Source organism: Oryzias latipes, chromosome 1 (assembly GCF_053564925.1).
Source record: "Oryzias latipes strain Hd-rR chromosome 1, Olatipes_Hd-rR_3.1".
Lineage (NCBI taxonomy): Eukaryota > Metazoa > Chordata > Actinopteri > Beloniformes > Adrianichthyidae > Oryzias > Oryzias latipes.
Window position 1 is genome coordinate 9,728,792 of NC_136237.1, and position 16,662 is coordinate 9,745,453.

The 16,662-nt window shown below is 44.1% G+C and overlaps 3 protein-coding genes across 11 annotated transcripts; 1 reads left to right on the forward strand and 2 right to left on the reverse strand.

Annotated features, from left to right (window-relative positions):
* Positions 1–589: 589 nt before the first annotated feature.
* poll (polymerase (DNA directed), lambda) lies at positions 590–5,913 on the reverse strand. 9 transcript variants are annotated; one of them, XM_078931628.1, is made up of 9 exons: positions 5,792–5,913; positions 4,217–4,421; positions 3,947–4,123; positions 3,643–3,760; positions 3,219–3,560; positions 2,956–3,129; positions 2,570–2,698; positions 1,300–1,468; positions 590–1,225 (listed from the first exon to the last, which is right to left on the reverse strand). In XM_078931628.1, exons 1-9 carry the CDS (start codon positions 5,826–5,828, stop codon positions 870–872), a joined length of 1,707 nt encoding a protein of 568 aa, XP_078787754.1. In that variant the 5' UTR covers positions 5,829–5,913; the 3' UTR covers positions 590–869. The 9 variants fall into 9 exon arrangements, with proteins under 9 accessions (XP_078787754.1, XP_078787806.1, XP_078787779.1 ...); XM_078931680.1 differs by lacking the exon at positions 5,792–5,913 and adding an exon at positions 5,408–5,546 and having other exon boundaries at positions 3,219–3,557; XM_078931653.1 differs by lacking the exon at positions 5,792–5,913 and adding an exon at positions 5,408–5,546.
* Positions 5,566–10,559, forward strand: dpcd (deleted in primary ciliary dyskinesia homolog (mouse)). The gene is made up of 7 exons (XM_078931934.1): positions 5,566–5,718; positions 7,928–8,008; positions 8,094–8,222; positions 8,296–8,392; positions 8,628–8,657; positions 8,786–8,888; positions 9,077–10,559. The coding sequence occupies exons 1-7, from the start codon at positions 5,652–5,654 to the stop codon at positions 9,173–9,175; spliced, it is 606 nt and encodes a 201-aa protein (XP_078788060.1). The 5' UTR covers positions 5,566–5,651; the 3' UTR covers positions 9,176–10,559.
* fgf8b (fibroblast growth factor 8b) lies at positions 10,495–13,067 on the reverse strand. The gene is made up of 5 exons (XM_023960052.2): positions 12,510–13,067; positions 12,385–12,421; positions 11,892–12,072; positions 11,396–11,502; positions 10,495–11,205 (listed from the first exon to the last, which is right to left on the reverse strand). The coding sequence occupies exons 1-5, from the start codon at positions 12,581–12,583 to the stop codon at positions 10,909–10,911; spliced, it is 696 nt and encodes a 231-aa protein (XP_023815820.1). The 5' UTR covers positions 12,584–13,067; the 3' UTR covers positions 10,495–10,908.
* Positions 13,068–16,662: the final 3,595 nt, after the last annotated feature.

The following is a 16,662-nucleotide window of genomic DNA, read 5'->3' on the forward strand; positions in this document are numbered from 1 at the left end:
TCCACCTACAGATCTACTTGACTTTCCGTCTATCTCATAATAAATGGTTATTTAGCGTTTTACTGCCTTCTTAGAAGGTCCAACGCACTTCACCGTCTCAGTGCCATTCACCCACACAATCGATGGAGTGATGTGGGGTTCAGTGTCCTGCCTAAGAACTCTTTGACACATGGGCGTGCAGAGCGGGAACCGAACCCACAACCTTCCAATCAGAGGTTGACCACTCTACCTCTCCACCATGACCCACATTATTTAATTAAAATAATACTTTGTAGATCAAACACTCTACGGAAACACTTCAACTTCCTGGCAGCATCCCCGTTGATCCTTTAAAATCCTCCTGCCACGTTTGCAGCCAACTTTTGTCCAGAAATAAGTAAATTAATTCCAGAATTGAGTTTAAGCAGGAGGGGCGCACTGACAGTTGTTTGCTCCTTCCATCTCCACGACCATCAGAAGACTGCAATTGGGCCGGGACAAAATAAAGTTTAAAACTGTTAGGTGTACCAACCTAACCACTTTTGCTTCCCCCACCACCCCAAAGACTTTTCATAATATTGGAAAAAAAAAGTCATAAACATCAAAAAGGTTTTCGATACACTGCTGAATGCTTTTATTTTTGGTGTGAAATCTGACCTTTTAACATGGAAGTCGATGGGAAATTACTCCTGTCCGTGACCAACATCAAGTGGTATTTTGAGGAACTGCAACATCTGATACTTCCTTGTTTTACTTCCAATTTGGAAAGTGTACTTTGAGGTTTAAATGAGCTCCTCCTAATATTCTGTAAAATTATTAAAGAATTGAAAGCCATGATATAAAGTATTTGCGAAGGATCACAGTTTGGGGTGTATTTTCCCTTGGAATAATCACCAATCCCTTTCATGCGGCTCTCTGTATGGTATCCCCAGAAGACTAAAAACATCCTTCTCTGTCTGTGTGGGAACTGGACTTCCAGCGCAGACTTTAGAGGTGCCCTGGCGGACCACGTCTTTGTTCAGGGAATGCTCCGACAAGCTCATGCCTTTTGTTTTTGCCAGGGCTCTCATCGAGCGGTTAAAGTGTGCGGATCCGGTGAAATACAGAAGTGCGCAGGCAAACTCGTCGTAAGGCACTATGATGATGTCCAACCTGCGATGACGGTGGCCCGGCAACCGGCACACACCCATGTATTTTTTCTGCTCTCCATTCTCCTCGTGGCTCACCAAATCGTCTGTCAAAAACCCTAAAATGGCAAAACTTTGTCACCCTCTCCTACATGAAAATCCAATAACATTGCTTACAAATGAATAAGATTACCATCATCATGGAGGATTTGTAACACTTTGCTGAAGACGCCTCTGTGGGACTTGCCATCAGGGTGAGTGATGAGTACGTCCACGTCTCCACAAGTCGCCTTTCCCCGACGGTAGGAACCACAGGCGACGGCCACGAGTCCCGGATCCAAGGTTCTCACAGCTTCCCTCACCTGCACAGAAGAAGCCGTTGCATGACTAAAGTTCTGGGCCTTTTAAAAACTTGACCACAATTAAAAAGATTTTCCGATGCTTTCTAAACCAATGTTCTATTCCCAACCTAACATGGACAAGGTAAATGTTTAAACGGAGGAATCTGACTTTGATGAATTAAATGAGCTCATTTCAAATGTAAGGCTGCTGCAGGTTTCATAGTGAAATCGGGGCAAGAAATGACCAAAGAAGCAGGAAATGAAAGAATTGGGCTTGGAGAACTTCTCAAGTAATGACGTTGATTGATGTCAGGTCTGCTACATGATCATCTTTACTGGGTTTTCTTATAGAGACAAAGGAAAAAAGAAGCCCTTTGATAAACATACAAAGATTGAGAATTTTTTTTCCAAAAATGTTCCTCAACCTAAAAGTACAAGGACTTTCTCCAGAGCAGAATATCATAAACATTTCCAGAGAAATCTGTGCATCAGGAGCAAAGTCTTCATCCCTGATGGGCATGATGATTGGGTCACTGACATTCCTGAAAACTCCAGGAATCTTCCAGAGATGTTTGTGAGTAGACTCCAGCCCTCTGGTTTCTTCAGGGCTGAAAAGTGAAAGTTTCTTTACGTGAAAAAAGAGACCCTTTCCTTTTGCAGTCTTCCTCTGGTGCCCCCCACCAGCAAATGCTTAACTTTTCCCCCTTAAATATGGAGGCATCCTTGCAAAGCACATTATTTCGCAGACCAAGGACACACACATGCTTTTGTCATCTTCTTCGCGTCTAATCTCTCACTGGCAGCTTTGATGGAAAGTGAAAATCCCGGTCAGCAGCTCTTTGACAGAGAAACCAGCAGTTATCTGGCCAACTTAAGAGCAGTCCAGGTTTGGAGTTTCCTTTTCCCCTTTGGGACGCTGCTCTCTGTTTTTTACATCATCGTGCAGCAAAGCTACAGCAAACATTTTCCAACCTCAGGGCTTCAATTCACAAATGGCTGATGGTTCAAAGGAGGATCCCATCACCTGCATAGGAATGCAGCCTAACATTTGTAGGAGTCAATGTTTCAGTCATCATCACAGAACAAAGCAAGCATTTGATGGGTCAAATGAAGATTTATTACCACTTTTTCGATAGCTGCTGCCTCCTCTCTGGGCATTCGCTCTAGAAAGTCATTGTAGTGCTTCAGGCCAATTTTCTGAGTAGCGCTCAGGCGAGCTTTGGTGCGGATGTCCTCCAGGGTGCGAAATCCCTGACAGCAAAAAAGACACTAAATTCCTCTGGAGACTGCTGGTATTCAACAAGAAAACTTAATGACAAAAAACTCAGTTTCTCTGAGTTAAAAAAAAACATTTCACGAGTCTTTAAAACAAACAAAAACAACAGCTAAATATCCTGTTTCCCAGCTGGAACTGGAGCAGCTCCATAAATCCCAAAGTTTGGGATGAAACCACCTCCGTTAGTATTACAGAGGAATGACATGGCAGAGGCCGTAGGCTGTGTTTTCACCTGTTGGTACCACAGCTGTGCAGTCTTGGCTCCTGCCCCCCAAATGTTGGTGAAAAGCTCCAACACTGGCACGGCCTCCCCGATGTGATCCAGCTTACGCAAGTGGCCGCTCTCCATTATTTCATCGATCTTGTCGGCCATGCGCTTTCCAATTCCCGGGATCTGGCATGCTTCCTAGAGAAAGTGATTTGAAATGAGAAAACGAGAGAGTTGATTACATGCTAAAAACCAGTGGAACCAGCAGCTCTTAAAGCAAGCTCTACCTGATATGAAGTCACTGGCTTGTGGTAGCTTTTCAGTGCATTGACAGCCTTGGAGTACCCCAAAGCCCTCCACTTGTCCCCCTGATGTGTGTAGGCCTTAGCCAGTAACTCCAGCTTGTCTGTGATGTGCTTATTAAAGTTATTAGTCTTAGACTTGGAAGACTGAGCACAGACCCACTTCCCTGGGACCGTTTTCTCCACGACAGCCTCTGGATCAGGGTTTCCACTTGCGCCTGGGCTCTCTTCTTCGGGGTGCTGACCAGTGATTAGAGCTACAAGGTCGCTCTGGGAGACGCAGTCTTCCTCCCCACCCACCTCCTCTTTAGTGTCTGGGATTGTCTGCTAGAAAGGTGTTAAGATAAATCGTGATGAAAAGCTTATCTTTGACAGGTTCATCTGAGAATGCTGTGACCTGGAAACAGACCGTGAGTGCAGCTTCCTCCTGCTTGGTTTGAAGAGTCTCTGGATCTGGGAAGTTTTCTGCAATCGATTTGAAATCCGCTTGTTTTTCACTCACACTTTCCAGCTTTGATTCTGAGCTCCTGGGTGGACAATATATTTAAAAGATGTAAAGCATATACCAATATGTCATTTATGTATGAAATCATGTGTTTTGATATGCATGAAAGAAACATCTTGAACTATGAACACTAGAGGTTTAAAAGAATACAGAAAAAACCTGATCTGAGACAAAAACTCCAAAAGAAAATGTAAAGATGACCATGAACCTCTTGGGTAAAAGAAGGCTGTATCCATCCATATCCAGGAGTTGAAGGCTGTATCCATCCATATCCAGGAGTTTCCGCTCACTAATGCACATGCTCAGCCAGCTGCATTTCACCAGATGAACACCAGAGGGCAGGCCATCCACTTTCAGCAATCGCAGAACCCTGTCTCCATCCATGCTGTCATCCACCACAACATGAGTGACAGCAGCACACAATGAACTCTCCAACTGTCCTCCCATCTGCTGAATTTGTCTCTGGAATATCTGGCACCTCGCATTTCCAATCCCAGCAGGCAGAAGGTACACTGTCAGTCTGCTAAAAGGGTTTCCCCCCTTAACCTCTATTTCGTCAGGTTTCTTCTTCATCGGAGGGGCATCCTGTCCCTGTAGCACTTTGGCTCTTTTAACTTTGGGGAAAGCCTTCATGATCCCATGACGGGGCTCCATCTCTCCATCTGAGAAGAGGAACGGCTGGCCTGCACACAGACCAGAAGACTACATGAGCCAAAGATAAATAAACGGGTTGGTTTCTCATCAAGCAACCTTTGAACACTAAATTCCAAATACAGAAAAGGGAGAATTTAGATGGACGGGAACATGTTTTTCTGGCACAGACTGTGTCTGTGGCAAGTAACTGGGCGGAGGTAAAGGGCTGTAATATGGAGTTAGAATAAATATATCAGCGTAATAGCAAATGAGCTGGAAGGTCTGCGTAAAGCATTGTCCTTCCAAATAATCCAGAGATTTTTGAGTTTTTAGAGAAATTCACTTCACATCCTGTTTATGTTCATTTGAGAGCAAAGCCAGAAAAAAAAATGTTTTGCGAGTTTTTTAGTTGGTGAAAACGTAAAAGTAGAACTTTATTTTAGGACTCAACATACTGGAACAACAAAGACGAGGTTTGTCATTTCAAGAAGCACAATAATAGAATTAAAACTCGGTTTGAAAAAATAGTATTTCTAAAGAGGAAAAATCAAATTAAAGTACAAAAGAAAAGGATAAACTTGCTAAATTACAGTATAAAAGAAGTTAATATCTTGCATGCAGACAAATAAAACATAAAAAGACGATCATTGAAGTTAAAATTGATTGAAAAGTAAGGGAGGATAGCATTTTTCTCTCTTTTAGACAAGATTCAGGGCCTGGCACAACATACTATTCTTTAAACAGGTTAATTTTCTGAATTGTATTATAGTGTTTCCTTTAAAACCGTAATTAATATTTTTGTAAATATCCAGTCACAATGGTGAAGGACTATATAAGGCCAACAATATTCCTCCGCTTGTTGTAAATGGCTAGCTGCTCATTCACACCGAATGACGATGAAAACAGAAAACAGTTTTAATTTGATCCCTTTCTGTTTTATCTGCAGTTTGATGCAAATTGAAATATTTCTACATTTTGAAATAAAACCGAACATTTGTTGCTTAAAACAACTGTACTATAAAATATTAGCTCTTACCCTGTTACAAACACAGGTGACCTGAAGCGGAAGTTGTTCCTTCTATGAATGCTTCATTTCCGGGTTGAGGTCACAAAAATAATGCGTTTTAATTTATTTGTATTTCACTAATAATGTTAATTATTATCTTATATTTCATATAAGACAATACTAAGAAATAGTTTTATCGTTCAAAATTAACTACACAATAACATTTTCGCGCCACTTGTTTCCGTGGTAACCGCCTGAGAGACGGAAGTGTAAAATGGCAGAGCTGCAAAGCTGGACCGAAGTTTTGAAGTCATCGAGAAAAACGGCGCTCATACAGGGTGGTAAGTTAAAAAAGATACAATACTCTTTAAATAAATAAAAACATTTTAAAATGTATTAACCTGACGTAATTACCTTTCCTAAAGTTGGACTTCACTTCATAGCTAATCATGTTGCTAGGCAACAAGCTAGCTGTCCCTACAGTTCCATCTACGTTAATACCAGAATCTCGAAAAGACAGACTCGAGCAGATGCGTTCGTATTTACAAAATACTAACAGTAACAGTACTTTAGATATTCTATGTGACGCTCCACGTTACTTAAGAAACTCCGAATCTATGAAAATAGCAACAACAAGCTAGAAAATAATATCATGAGAAAAACAAGTCACAGCAGCTCAAGTGTCAGTGAATCCTGAGCCTCATACCACTCAACCTGACCATGAAGATGCTCCTGTTTGCTAATAATGCTTTTTGTTCACAAGAACATTAAAGCTCTTTCAGACGGCGATTTAAATGAGACATCAAAAAACATCTTTCGACCCAAGTTAGTATTGTTTAGTTTGATTATAAACCCAAACTGCATTTTTTATTAACAGACCGAAAGCAAATCTACGATTAGTAATTAAATGGGAGGAGTTTGAAAGGGCAGTATTTGGACAACAGATGCGCTGATTGGATGGGGACCCAAATCTAAAGTATTTGTACCAAACAATGAAAGTGCATTTTAATTCTGAACCCACACAAGTTCTGATCAGATATCCGTCTGTGCCATAGACCATTCCACTGTTTTCACAGGCTTTTATTGTTGCAAAGGTCTAGGGCAAATACTAAACACGTTTCTTCAAAATTCCTTTATGTTACATACAGCTGGCATGAATCAGAAATTCATGTGTCCTTTTTTACTGCACTTATACAGATAAACTATGTATTTTAATTATATACACTGTGTGTGTTTTGCCTTCTAATATTTTTATTTTAGGGTGGTAATGATGAAGATTCTTACCTTGCATTTATCTGCTAATTCAACCTAAAAGTAGAAGAGTTTCTTTTTTTTTTATTGGCAAATGCCTCTCCCCACTTATTGTTTAGAGCAGTGTTTTTCAACCTTTTTTGAGACACGGCACACTTTAACCTTGAAAAAGATCCCGCGGCACACCAGCATCCAAAAAAATAGATAAAAAAAAAAAATAAAAAAATAAGCTCATAGTCTGTATTGATCTACAGCCGCTCTGCAATCTCACATGCATTTTTGTGATAATTGTTGCATAAAAAGCTGGAAGCTGCAGCTGTTTTTTTCTAAAAGATGTATTAAAAATTTAGTCAAAAGATTCAAAAACTGTTTGATGTGTGTTCGTTGTTTTAAGACGTTAAGAGGAGAGACTCATTGTGCGCTAAGACAGTCACTATACTGCATCATGGGAGATGTAGTGCCGATAATGCGCCGACCGCAGAAAGACCAGCGTCTTTGAGCTTCATTGTTTTGTTCACTTGTTCCACAGTCTGATACCAGATTCTGTGGAAAGCTACACCGCTAAAGACGAGCTTTAGCTGGTATTTTTCTTAGAACAGAGAGACTTTTTTGCGCTAAATCGAAACAAGGAAGCGAAGACTTTAACCACTTCTGATTGGTCATACTGATGACATGTGATTAAGCCTTCAAGAATGATTGGTGGAGACAGTTAAAGGGGCGGGACTTTTCCTTACACAGTTATAGCTGCAGCTAACGGTATCCCGTTATTCTTATCAAAATGTCTTTAAAAGAATCATATAAACACAAAGAAAAAATAATTTTATGATATTTCATATTTTTAACTTCTATGTGTTTTACCAGGGCCTGTTTGGATGAACAAAGAGCTGATTTCCTGGAGATGTTAAATGTTTTTAGATCAGTTAATGAGGGCAATTTCTCACGGCACACTTGACCATCTCCCACAAAAACACTGGTTTAGAGCAAATGCTTAAACAAGTTTCAGCTTCAAGTGATGAATAAAATTTTGTTGTGACTGCATGTAAATATTTAGGCCCCAATGGTTTTCATCGGTGTTCAAAAACAAACAAAAATCAAATGTAAATCAGTTTTTCGTGGTGGTCAGTTAAACAGCGGGGGGGGGGGGGCCGCAGTTGTAGTGGGTTTCTACCCGGACATCTCCGTCCCTGCTCGACACTTTCTGATTATTTTTGTTGAAAGAGATAAATAAACATAACATAACCTCACAGCTTGAGATTTTTATTTAGTATTTCTCGTGAACACTTTTGATTCTACCTGCAGGTAAGCGGAAGATCCACTATCTCTTCTCTGATGGGAAAGAGATGGCAGAAGAATACGACTTGAAGACAGACGAACTTATTAGTGAGGATCAAATGTAGCTTTTCTGCAGCATGAAGGTACTGGCGCCGGCGGTAGAGTCAGGATGAGTCTTCTGAATGTGTTTCAGTGCGGAAATGGCGCCATAAAAGCCCACTGGGAGCTCAAAGCCCCTGGCAGGTGGAGGTTGGGGAGCCGCTGGTCAACACCCCGGGATCTCAGGACTCGGACATAATCAGAGAGAGCTGCTCCAATGTGGGTTTTTTTTTTTTTCTGCTTTTATGTTGACCTGACCTCAGCTTAGTAATGATTGGGTTTGCAGAGCTCAGCAGCGTTTTCTCTGGTTTCCACAGCCTGTTTTCAGTGGAGAATCCGGAACCTCGCCTACCAGAAAGATGTCTTCAGTGTTTTTGTGGAGCCGTCTGAAAGATGTGTCGTCATCTTCTTCCTCTTTCGGCTTCTCCCATCAGGGGTCGCCACAGCGAACAAGTCGCATGGTAAACTTGGCAATGTTTTACGCCGGATGCCCTTCCTGACGCAACCTTCTCAAACCGGGCTTGGAACCGGCACAGGGGTAGAGAAGGGAACAGGGAGCAGCCCGGAGTCGAACCCTGGTTTCACGGACGGAAGGCGCCGCAAACCAGCACGAGCTAAACCGGCTCCCATGTGTCGTCATAAAGACCTCAAACAAAAAGTACCTTCCTGCGCTGCACACTTGTTGCATGCAATGTTCAGACTCTCCCTATAGATGGCGCTGTAGACAAACCATCCGCGTTGCTGCCGGCGCACCGTGCGTTTGTAATCCTGCATGTGTCTTTGCAGGTATTTTAAAAAGTTCTGTATTCCTGATCTTGATCGATGTTGTCTGCCTCTGGAGAGCGCCGCCCTCAGCTTCACACACGCCAACAACACGCTGATCGTCAGTGTGAGTTTCTCACACTTTGCTTTTTAATCTGGAAAAAAAACCATCCAGTCTCCTTTTTTTTAGACTGATGTCCTTCCAACCAGAGCTTTTGCCTGATGTTGAATGTGTCACATTTTCTCTGTGTTTCACGGATTGTTTTGAAGCCGCCAGAGATGTATGATAATGAGAAATGTCTTCTTCTTTTCCAGTACAAGAAGCCAAAAGAGATCCTAACGGGGGAGCAGGAACTGCTGAAGGAGCTGAAGGAGCTGAGGGGGACGACTGAGGGGGACTGCAAAGCCCAGTGAGCTCTGGCTGAGAGCGGGGGCTGCATTCACAGCCTCACAGCCTCATTTCCTCCAGAGCTTTTGTTCACACGCCTGCAGAAACCACCTCAAGTTTTCCCCCCGCTTCTGTTTTGATTGCAATCTGGACATTAACAGCAAAATACCTCCATGTTCCTAAATGTACGAGTTTCAGAACTTGTCCGAAAGTGAAATCCCACATCTTTACATTTTCCAAACAAAGCATTTTGATCCCTCCAAGGATGTTCACACGTTTTGTTCTCTTGTACCTGATGGTTTGAAATTTGCATTTGGTTGATTCTGATTCCCAGAAACGCGGAGCTGACAGCTGACAGCAGACGTCTGAGGCACCTTTGCCCAGCAGTTTGCATCCTGGCATGTTTGCAGCATGAAGAAACAGGCTGCACTTTTGTTTACTGTCTGATTCAGTTCAAAGAAAAACCTGAAGGCAGCCTGAAGAGGGCCTTCGAGTGAGACTCTTGGATTTAAGTACAGCTTATGATTCCTAGCATTTTTTTCTGCTTGTCCAAACCCAGAAAGCAAGTGCCGCTCGCGGAGACCAAACCACAGGTCATTGTGCTTTGTCTTTCTGCAGATGCAAGACAAACACATTTGAGGCACTCTGTGCTCCCGTATGTCCAGATTATTTGGAGGGATGTGATGTTTTCTTCTACCAGGAAGATGAAATCTGTCGTTTTTTGACTGCAGCAGACGGGCAGGCAGGGAGCGGCTGCGCTCCGGATCGTCCTCCTCCCCTGTCGTTTGGCCTCCGACGGTCATGCTCAGCTGCTTCTGGGAAGAGGGCTTCTTTTCTGCCTCCCTTTCATTCCCGAATGCCTCTTCCCAGCCATTCCCCCTCTTTCAGTCGATGCCACATTTTGCCACACAGACCCCGGTGCTTTCTCTGCAAGCTGTAACCCCCCCCCGTCGCCCCTCCCTGTGTGACTGGCTTCTTTTTGATAACTGACCCCTCCTCGTGTTATTATTCGAACCCACTATTGTATAACATGCCCTTTTATATGAGGTTCCACAAAGGGCTCATTTGATCTGAGGGTTACGGTGTGCGATCGTGAGAAATGCAACTACATGGTGGTAACTTTTGTCTGAGCCGAAATGGTGGGCTGACCTCATCGCTTTTAATGCATAGCTCGGGCCATTCAGGCCCGGGTCTCACTTGCTGAGCACATTGAATTCAGCAGCCTGTCACAGATATTGCCCCTCAGTTATCTGGGTCTTCAGTGCGAAGAAGACCAGGAGAAAAAAAAAGAAGGTATTTTTTAGGAGGGGGTGACTTTCCAAAACACCAGAGCTCGGCCTGGACCTTTTCTTTAGTGGTTTTAATATACACTCTACAATAAATATTTGATTTACATTTTTACAGTAAAAATATATTCATATATGTAGAAAAGAACAGGTTACGTGTCCCACAGGTGAGGCGGGACTCAGATGCTGGAAGCCCAGATAGCTGCCACGTCTACTTCCCTCCTTTCAAACATTCTCTGATGCAGTTTTCTGCCCCCAAACTCTCATCCAGGACAGTTTTGTTGAGGAGACCCCCCCCCCCCCCATGATCATCTGAATTGGAAATAACTAGCAGATTAGATAGTTTATCTACAATTCAGTACCAAGAATTACTCAGTAAATCCACAAACGAGGCCTTCGGGCACTTAGGCGTACATGCAGGTTTCCCTCCAGTCTGGAGCTGTCGGCGGCGCCTCTGCTGTGCCGCTTGTCCCTCAGCGACCCTCCGAGCGCAGCTGATGGGAGTGCTTAGTCCGCTTGCTGAAAGGCTGAACGGGGACGGGCAGAGGAAGCGTATCAAACGGCCTCCTTTCACTCAGCAGGTGCCCCCTCGGGAGGCGCTTCATGAAGTGGGCCTCCCTCTGGTGCTGCTTGGTCTTGGAGGCCTTCCTTGGGCGGCCCTTGCGCGTGAAAGCCATGTACCAGCCCTCGTACTTGGCGTTCTGGAGTGCCGTGTAGTTGTTCTCCAGAACAATCTCGGTGAAGATGCAGTCTTTGCCTCGTCCTTTCCTCTGCAGAGAGGACAAAAGCAGGGGGAGGGAGGGGGGCTCAGATGTTTCCGAAAAACACCACTCTTTTATTCAGACAATCAAATGTTCAGGGAAGCCTTCAGAGGTGCTGCGAAAATTCCCCAAATCTAATGTTGGTGTCTGACAAGCTCAGCGGATCTGGAATGTCAACAAACGTCAAAATTCCGATTACCTTTCCAATCAGCTTCCCTTTCCTGTTCATGCATATGTAGTATCCCGTCTTCATTCCTTTAATGCGAACACGACTTCCAAAGGAGTCCGTCTCCACCTCCAGCTTTGCTGTAACGACAACGGGGAGGCAGATGATTCAGAGACGCACCTCCTCATCAGGAAACGGGACATTCATGGATGTGGGAGAACCACCGAGTCCTGACACTGACATGAAGGACCCCCTGATTGTTGCTGAGGCCTTCCAGAACGCTCGGGTCTGAGCAGCTTTAGGGTTTCACTGTCTCAAGTATAAAGGGGGGGGGGGGGGGGGGGGTGAAGGGGACAGTCAGACAGACTAACCCCTGGAAACCCAGGAGTGGAGGACAGAAGGTTGGTTGGTGTACAGAGATGAGTTTGTGCTGAAGTCCACAGACAGATGAGAAGAAAACACCAAAAGCTGCTTCACCCCCCCCCCCAGCATAAAATTGATACAGCTGCTCAGACGTTTTCATCTTTACCGTGAGCCGCGCCGTCGTCCCCGTTGGCGTTGACCCTCCTGTTGGCCAGAACCTGGACGTGCTTCCCGCTGGTTCTGCTGTACAGCTGGTAGGTTCGGGTCAGCCTGCGGCTCATGCGGTCCGACAGCCGGCTCTGCTCCGTCACATGCTGCTTGAAGTTCGGAGGAGACTGCACGGAGTTCTGCGGGACAGCAGAGGAGACGCAGCTGCGTGACTGACGGTGTCAGTCAGGCGGGCCGAGCCCCCGGCGGGCCGCACGGAGACGCTTTCATGTCACTCTTGATTTGAGCGCCGCTGATCTTTCACCCCGCCGTGACTCCCCCGCCCCCGTCCACATGTGTTTTAACGATCACCTTTCAGAGCGCAGCTCTGCATTTTTCAAGATGTTTGAATTGATGCCAGTTGCTCTTAATGAGACGTTGTCGCAGTTTTTCTCATATGAATGAAGACATTTGAATTCTTCCGAGTTAATGGAGGTAAGAGCAGGAGTTACCTGTGCGTAAAAGCAAAGCGCCGCCAACTGAAGGAACCTGTGGTACAGCAGAAAACACAAAAATGGCTTCAAAATAAATAGTTTTGTTTTAATAAAAACTCACCAACTTTGGCGCCTTTACTTACAGATAACCTAACCTCGATGCTCTCAGCCTCATCCTGCAGAAGTTCAGATACTGCTTCATGAATATTCCGCTCATCCAGTGCTGAAACTGGAAAGAAAGCTTCTCCTGATGCGATTTAAGCTGACCTTCACCGCCCCTGCGCACCTACGAACAGGGAGACCCGCGGCAATTAAGATATCCAAACGCGTCTCGGGTTCAGGCGCGCGGTCCGCAGCCGCTCCGCGCGCAGACTGAACAAGTTCACAAAGTCTTGGATGCGTTCAAACTCCGGGGAGCGCGTCGCCGTCACCGAACCATCACATCCTCTTTGTGCCACTCCGTGATGCTTTCTGACAGGAACCTTCCTCTTTGGCAGCTTTGACAGAGCGCGAGACTTCCAGGCTGAAGCGCGTCCGGTTACTTCGCCCCAGCGGCTGTCTTTCGCGGTGGAGCTCCAGCACACTCCGACTGATCCTTGTGGTGCGTCCTGAGAGCAAACAGCATCTGCGCGTCCACATTTAAAGACTCCAACTTACGGGAAAGTCGATTTTCTTTGCTGGGAGCAGGCGGAGCGTGCAGGCTGCAGCCAAGATGAAACGCAACACTGATTGAAGTGCTCAACCTGAAACTGTCTGCCTGTAAATCCATAAACATTCACCTCAAAGCTTCATGCTGCGCGGACTGCTGCTGCTGTCATGAAGACGCGGAGCTTTTTCCTGCTAATCAGCACGAGAACTTCATTAATGATGTCTAATTTATGTAAAGCTCCTAATTATTTGCTGTTTCTTGAGAGAGCTCAAAGATATGACAGGACACTCTCCCACAATTTAAGCAGAAATGTGTGCATTGGAAAACGTGAAGCGCGTATTTAGGAAACTCTTCAATCAGTTTCGTGGTTCTTCCTCGACTTCAGCTCGGAGGTTGTTTGGTGTCCCCGCGGAGCGCAGCAGAAACCTGGATGTGCTTTCTTACCCTGCCTCTGTGAGTAGTGTGGATTCCACGTGAACGCACTATGGTTTTCTCATAACATGTGAGGGCTGCGCCACGGACTACAGCCCTTTTCTCAGCCTGGGAAGAGATTTCTGGGCCTGCGCTGCGCCGCCGTCGCGCGCCTCTCTGGTTTGGAGCAGCAGTTCTGCGCCTTCAATGTGTGATCTCTGCACCGTGACGCTGTTTTACATTGAACACACAAAAACAACATTTAATTTGTCTTTTTCATGTCGCTTAAATTTACCAAAGATGACTTTTTATCTCACTGAGGAAGAAATGTTAATACGCGCATTTGTCCTGTTCAAATCAGAAACGCACGTGCATCACGTGAGTCCATCTGAGGTGATCATCTAACTATAGATGTCAACCTCACAAATGTCCCTTTTGCCTCAACCAGACTGTACACCCCCACCCCCCAAAAAAACCCGACCCGAATGCTAGTCCCCGTGCAGGACCTCGGCAGCATTTCTTTGGCTGTGCCGAGGCTTCAAATGAGATCAGAACTCTAAGCAGTGTAGGTTTACACTCTCCCAACCTCAAATCAGATTATTGTCCTAATGAGGCAGAACAGATTTCTGGACTCACTCTGAGAGGCTCATGAACGCGGGCCAGTGCGAACACGATGGGAAAGTGTTCACACAGAGCAGCTATATGAGGGTGAAATACAGCACATGTATAATTGTTTGAGTTTGGGCTGCGTCTCAGCCGTAAATCAGTCATTCCAGCCGATGCAGGGACTCAAAGGGTGAAAATGGACTGCCTTATTAGTTCCAGGGGGACACGGGAACGGGGGATTTTGCCACCTGGAACAGTTCAGCCCCCAATTCTGTCACTTTTTGACTCATATGAAGCAACAGTTGAACAAATATGAAATCCACATGTGTGATAATCAAATTAGACCACACAATCACTGATCAGGAGACTTTTATCGAAGGCTTAGCAGAAGATGGTTCTTCAGAGCTAAGGTAAATTGTTCTTTTCACAGCTCCTGTGGGAATATGACTACCAAAAACGGGAATATAATTCAGCTTCCATCGAACGTGAAATCATTCGTTCTAAATACAAAAACCTTTTTTTTAGGATAAAAGTTCAGTTTTAGATCCATTTCCCAGAGACTCTCCTGTCGTCCCGCATCCCGAACGGACCTCATCGTCATGGCAACGCAGTTTGTCCTCCTTAAGCACGACGGCTGGCCAGCTCCTGTTTCTGCTGTGGGCGCCGCCGTGTCCCTCATTTTAGCTACGAACTTTGGTGACCTTTTAGTCACAATATGACAACAGTTTTGACAGAAAAAACTCTGTTTCCTATACCTTTAGGTTTTCTAAAAATGTTTCTTGCATTTATTCCGACAAAATTAGTATAAATTCGTATTTTTAATATATAAAAATTTATCTATCTAATGTTTTTGGGATTTCAGATATTTTTTTCCAGAATAAAAAAAAAACAATAAATAGTTTAAATTCAAATGTTGAGTAATTTCGTGAAGAGCTTTTTAGAGTCTTCTGGACCTGGAGGAACATCTGTGGGGTTATCAGCTCAAACTTCAACAGGTTTGGACTCAGTTTTAGAATATTAACAAACCAAAATGGGAATGCTCTAAGAATTTAAATATTGTCTAAACATGGGGCAGGGCTGATATTCCATGTTTGAACATAAAAGGTTTAAATAAGGCAGAACCTTTCAAAAAACATTTTTATGAAGCAATTACAATCGTACAGTTTATAAAAGTAAAAAGAAATGGTGACTTCTGCTTAAATGTCACTCTGCAAAACAGCCTCCCTCAACATAAACAAAACAATCTGTAAAGAGAATAACGGTTACATTTAGTCAGTGGAACGAAAAATGACACGTTTGTTTAAAATACAATTCGAGTCAGGAGAATTTGTGTTCCCATAACCAGACAGTGTCCAGATTCCTGTAGGTTTTTAAAAAAAAATAAAAAAAAAACTTTTCTTTTAGTGGTGATTTAAAACATGAAATTTTGACAAAGCTTTTTGTGAACAATCTCAGAATGTGACAAAAAGCTGAGATGGTTTTGTAGCCAAACTTTCAGGAGATCAAAGTAGACTTGTTTGGTTTCATTTCTTTGCTGAAAATTTTACAAACTCACGACTGCAGGCAAAAACTGTTTGAGAATTTCTATGTAAGATGCAAAGTTCATATCTTCAGTAGCTTCTGTGGTTTTGGTACCTTTAAAAAAACCATGCCACCACAGACTCATTCAGCCTGCCTACCCTGCGTGCTGCTCAGTGAACAAATGTGTCAGGAATCAGTGACAGCTTCAGTAAAGACACTGATGCAGAAGCTAAAGCATTTGGGTTCTGGAAGTTTCCAGAGTTGATTTTGACCCCCCCTCCTCCCCCCTAAATGTGTGAATGTGTGTGTGTGTTGGGCTGTTCTCTCATCGGGTTTACTCACAACACATTGTTGTTTGGTTTGTATCAACATAGGCGTGCTCGCCTCATCTGGGCTTTGATGGTTGAGTTTTCCACAACCCAGTCTCATCCTAAAATGTGTAGTATTTACATTTGTCCACTTGGAAATACGTGAGAGTTTTACAAAAACGGCCCCTAACTTGTGAGACACTTACGTTTCATTTTCCTATTCATTTTCTATTAGCCTTCTCAGGATCACGTGACTTCTGAGCTTTTGCCTGCCGTGAAAAAAACATGGCGGATGCTCGTTCATTTTTCGGTAGAAAATCACACAAAACAAGATTTTTTAAGGACTTAGGGGCCGTTTTTGTAAAACTCTCACGTATTTCCATGTGGACAAATGTAGCTACTACACATTTTAGGATGAGACTGGGTTGGTTTTCCAGTGAATCCATGATTTGAATTCATGTGATCTCAATCCCCCCACCTGAACTGTATTTCATAGCTGGGTGTCGCAGGCCGGTTCAGCTCTCGCCGTGTTTGACCTCCTGCAGTGTTCAGACTCATCAGACCCTAATCCACGGCTTCAGGAGCTGAGGGGAGCATTTGATGCAGCCACTCACCACTTAGAAGCAAGGATGTCTCTGCAAACACAAACGACATTTGCTCAAAATGACCCGTCAGGGAGGTTTGGCTCAAACTCTCCAGAGTGAACATGAAAGGTCTGCCTCTGAAATGGGATCAAAAGCTCCTTTTTTTAACTGCACTTTGTTACATACCAAACTGTCGGCTGCCTCACCTCCTGAATTC

Bases quoted from the DNA above. Each gene is read 5' to 3' on its own strand.
- dpcd (XM_078931934.1), top strand. From the start codon at position 5,652: ATGGCAGAGCTGCAAAGCTGGACCGAAGTTTTGAAGTCATCGAGAAAA. The intron at 5,719-7,927 runs GTAAGTTAAAAA...TTCTACCTGCAG, and splicing joins AACGGCGCTCATACAGGGTG to GTAAGCGGAAGATCCACTAT. The intron at 8,009-8,093 runs GTGAGGATCAAA...AATGTGTTTCAG, and splicing joins GAAGACAGACGAACTTATTA to TGCGGAAATGGCGCCATAAA.
- poll (XM_078931421.1), bottom strand. From the start codon at position 5,828: ATGATTAGCTATGAAGTGAAGTCCAACTTTAGGAAAG. The intron at 3,561-3,642 runs GTCTGTTTCCAG...ACACCTTTCTAG, and splicing joins AGGAGGAAGCTGCACTCACG to CAGACAATCCCAGACACTAA. The intron at 1,469-2,569 runs GTAATAAATCTT...TCTTCTGTGCAG, and splicing joins CAGCAGCTATCGAAAAAGTG to GTGAGGGAAGCTGTGAGAAC.
- fgf8b (XM_023960052.2), bottom strand. From the start codon at position 12,583: ATGAGCGGAATATTCATGAAGCAGTATCTGAACTTCTGCAGGATGAGG. The intron at 12,422-12,509 runs GTAAGTAAAGGC...GCTGTACCACAG, and splicing joins GCATCGAGGTTAGGTTATCT to GTTCCTTCAGTTGGCGGCGC. The intron at 11,206-11,395 runs GTAATCGGAATT...TCCTCTCTGCAG, and splicing joins AAGGGAAGCTGATTGGAAAG to AGGAAAGGACGAGGCAAAGA.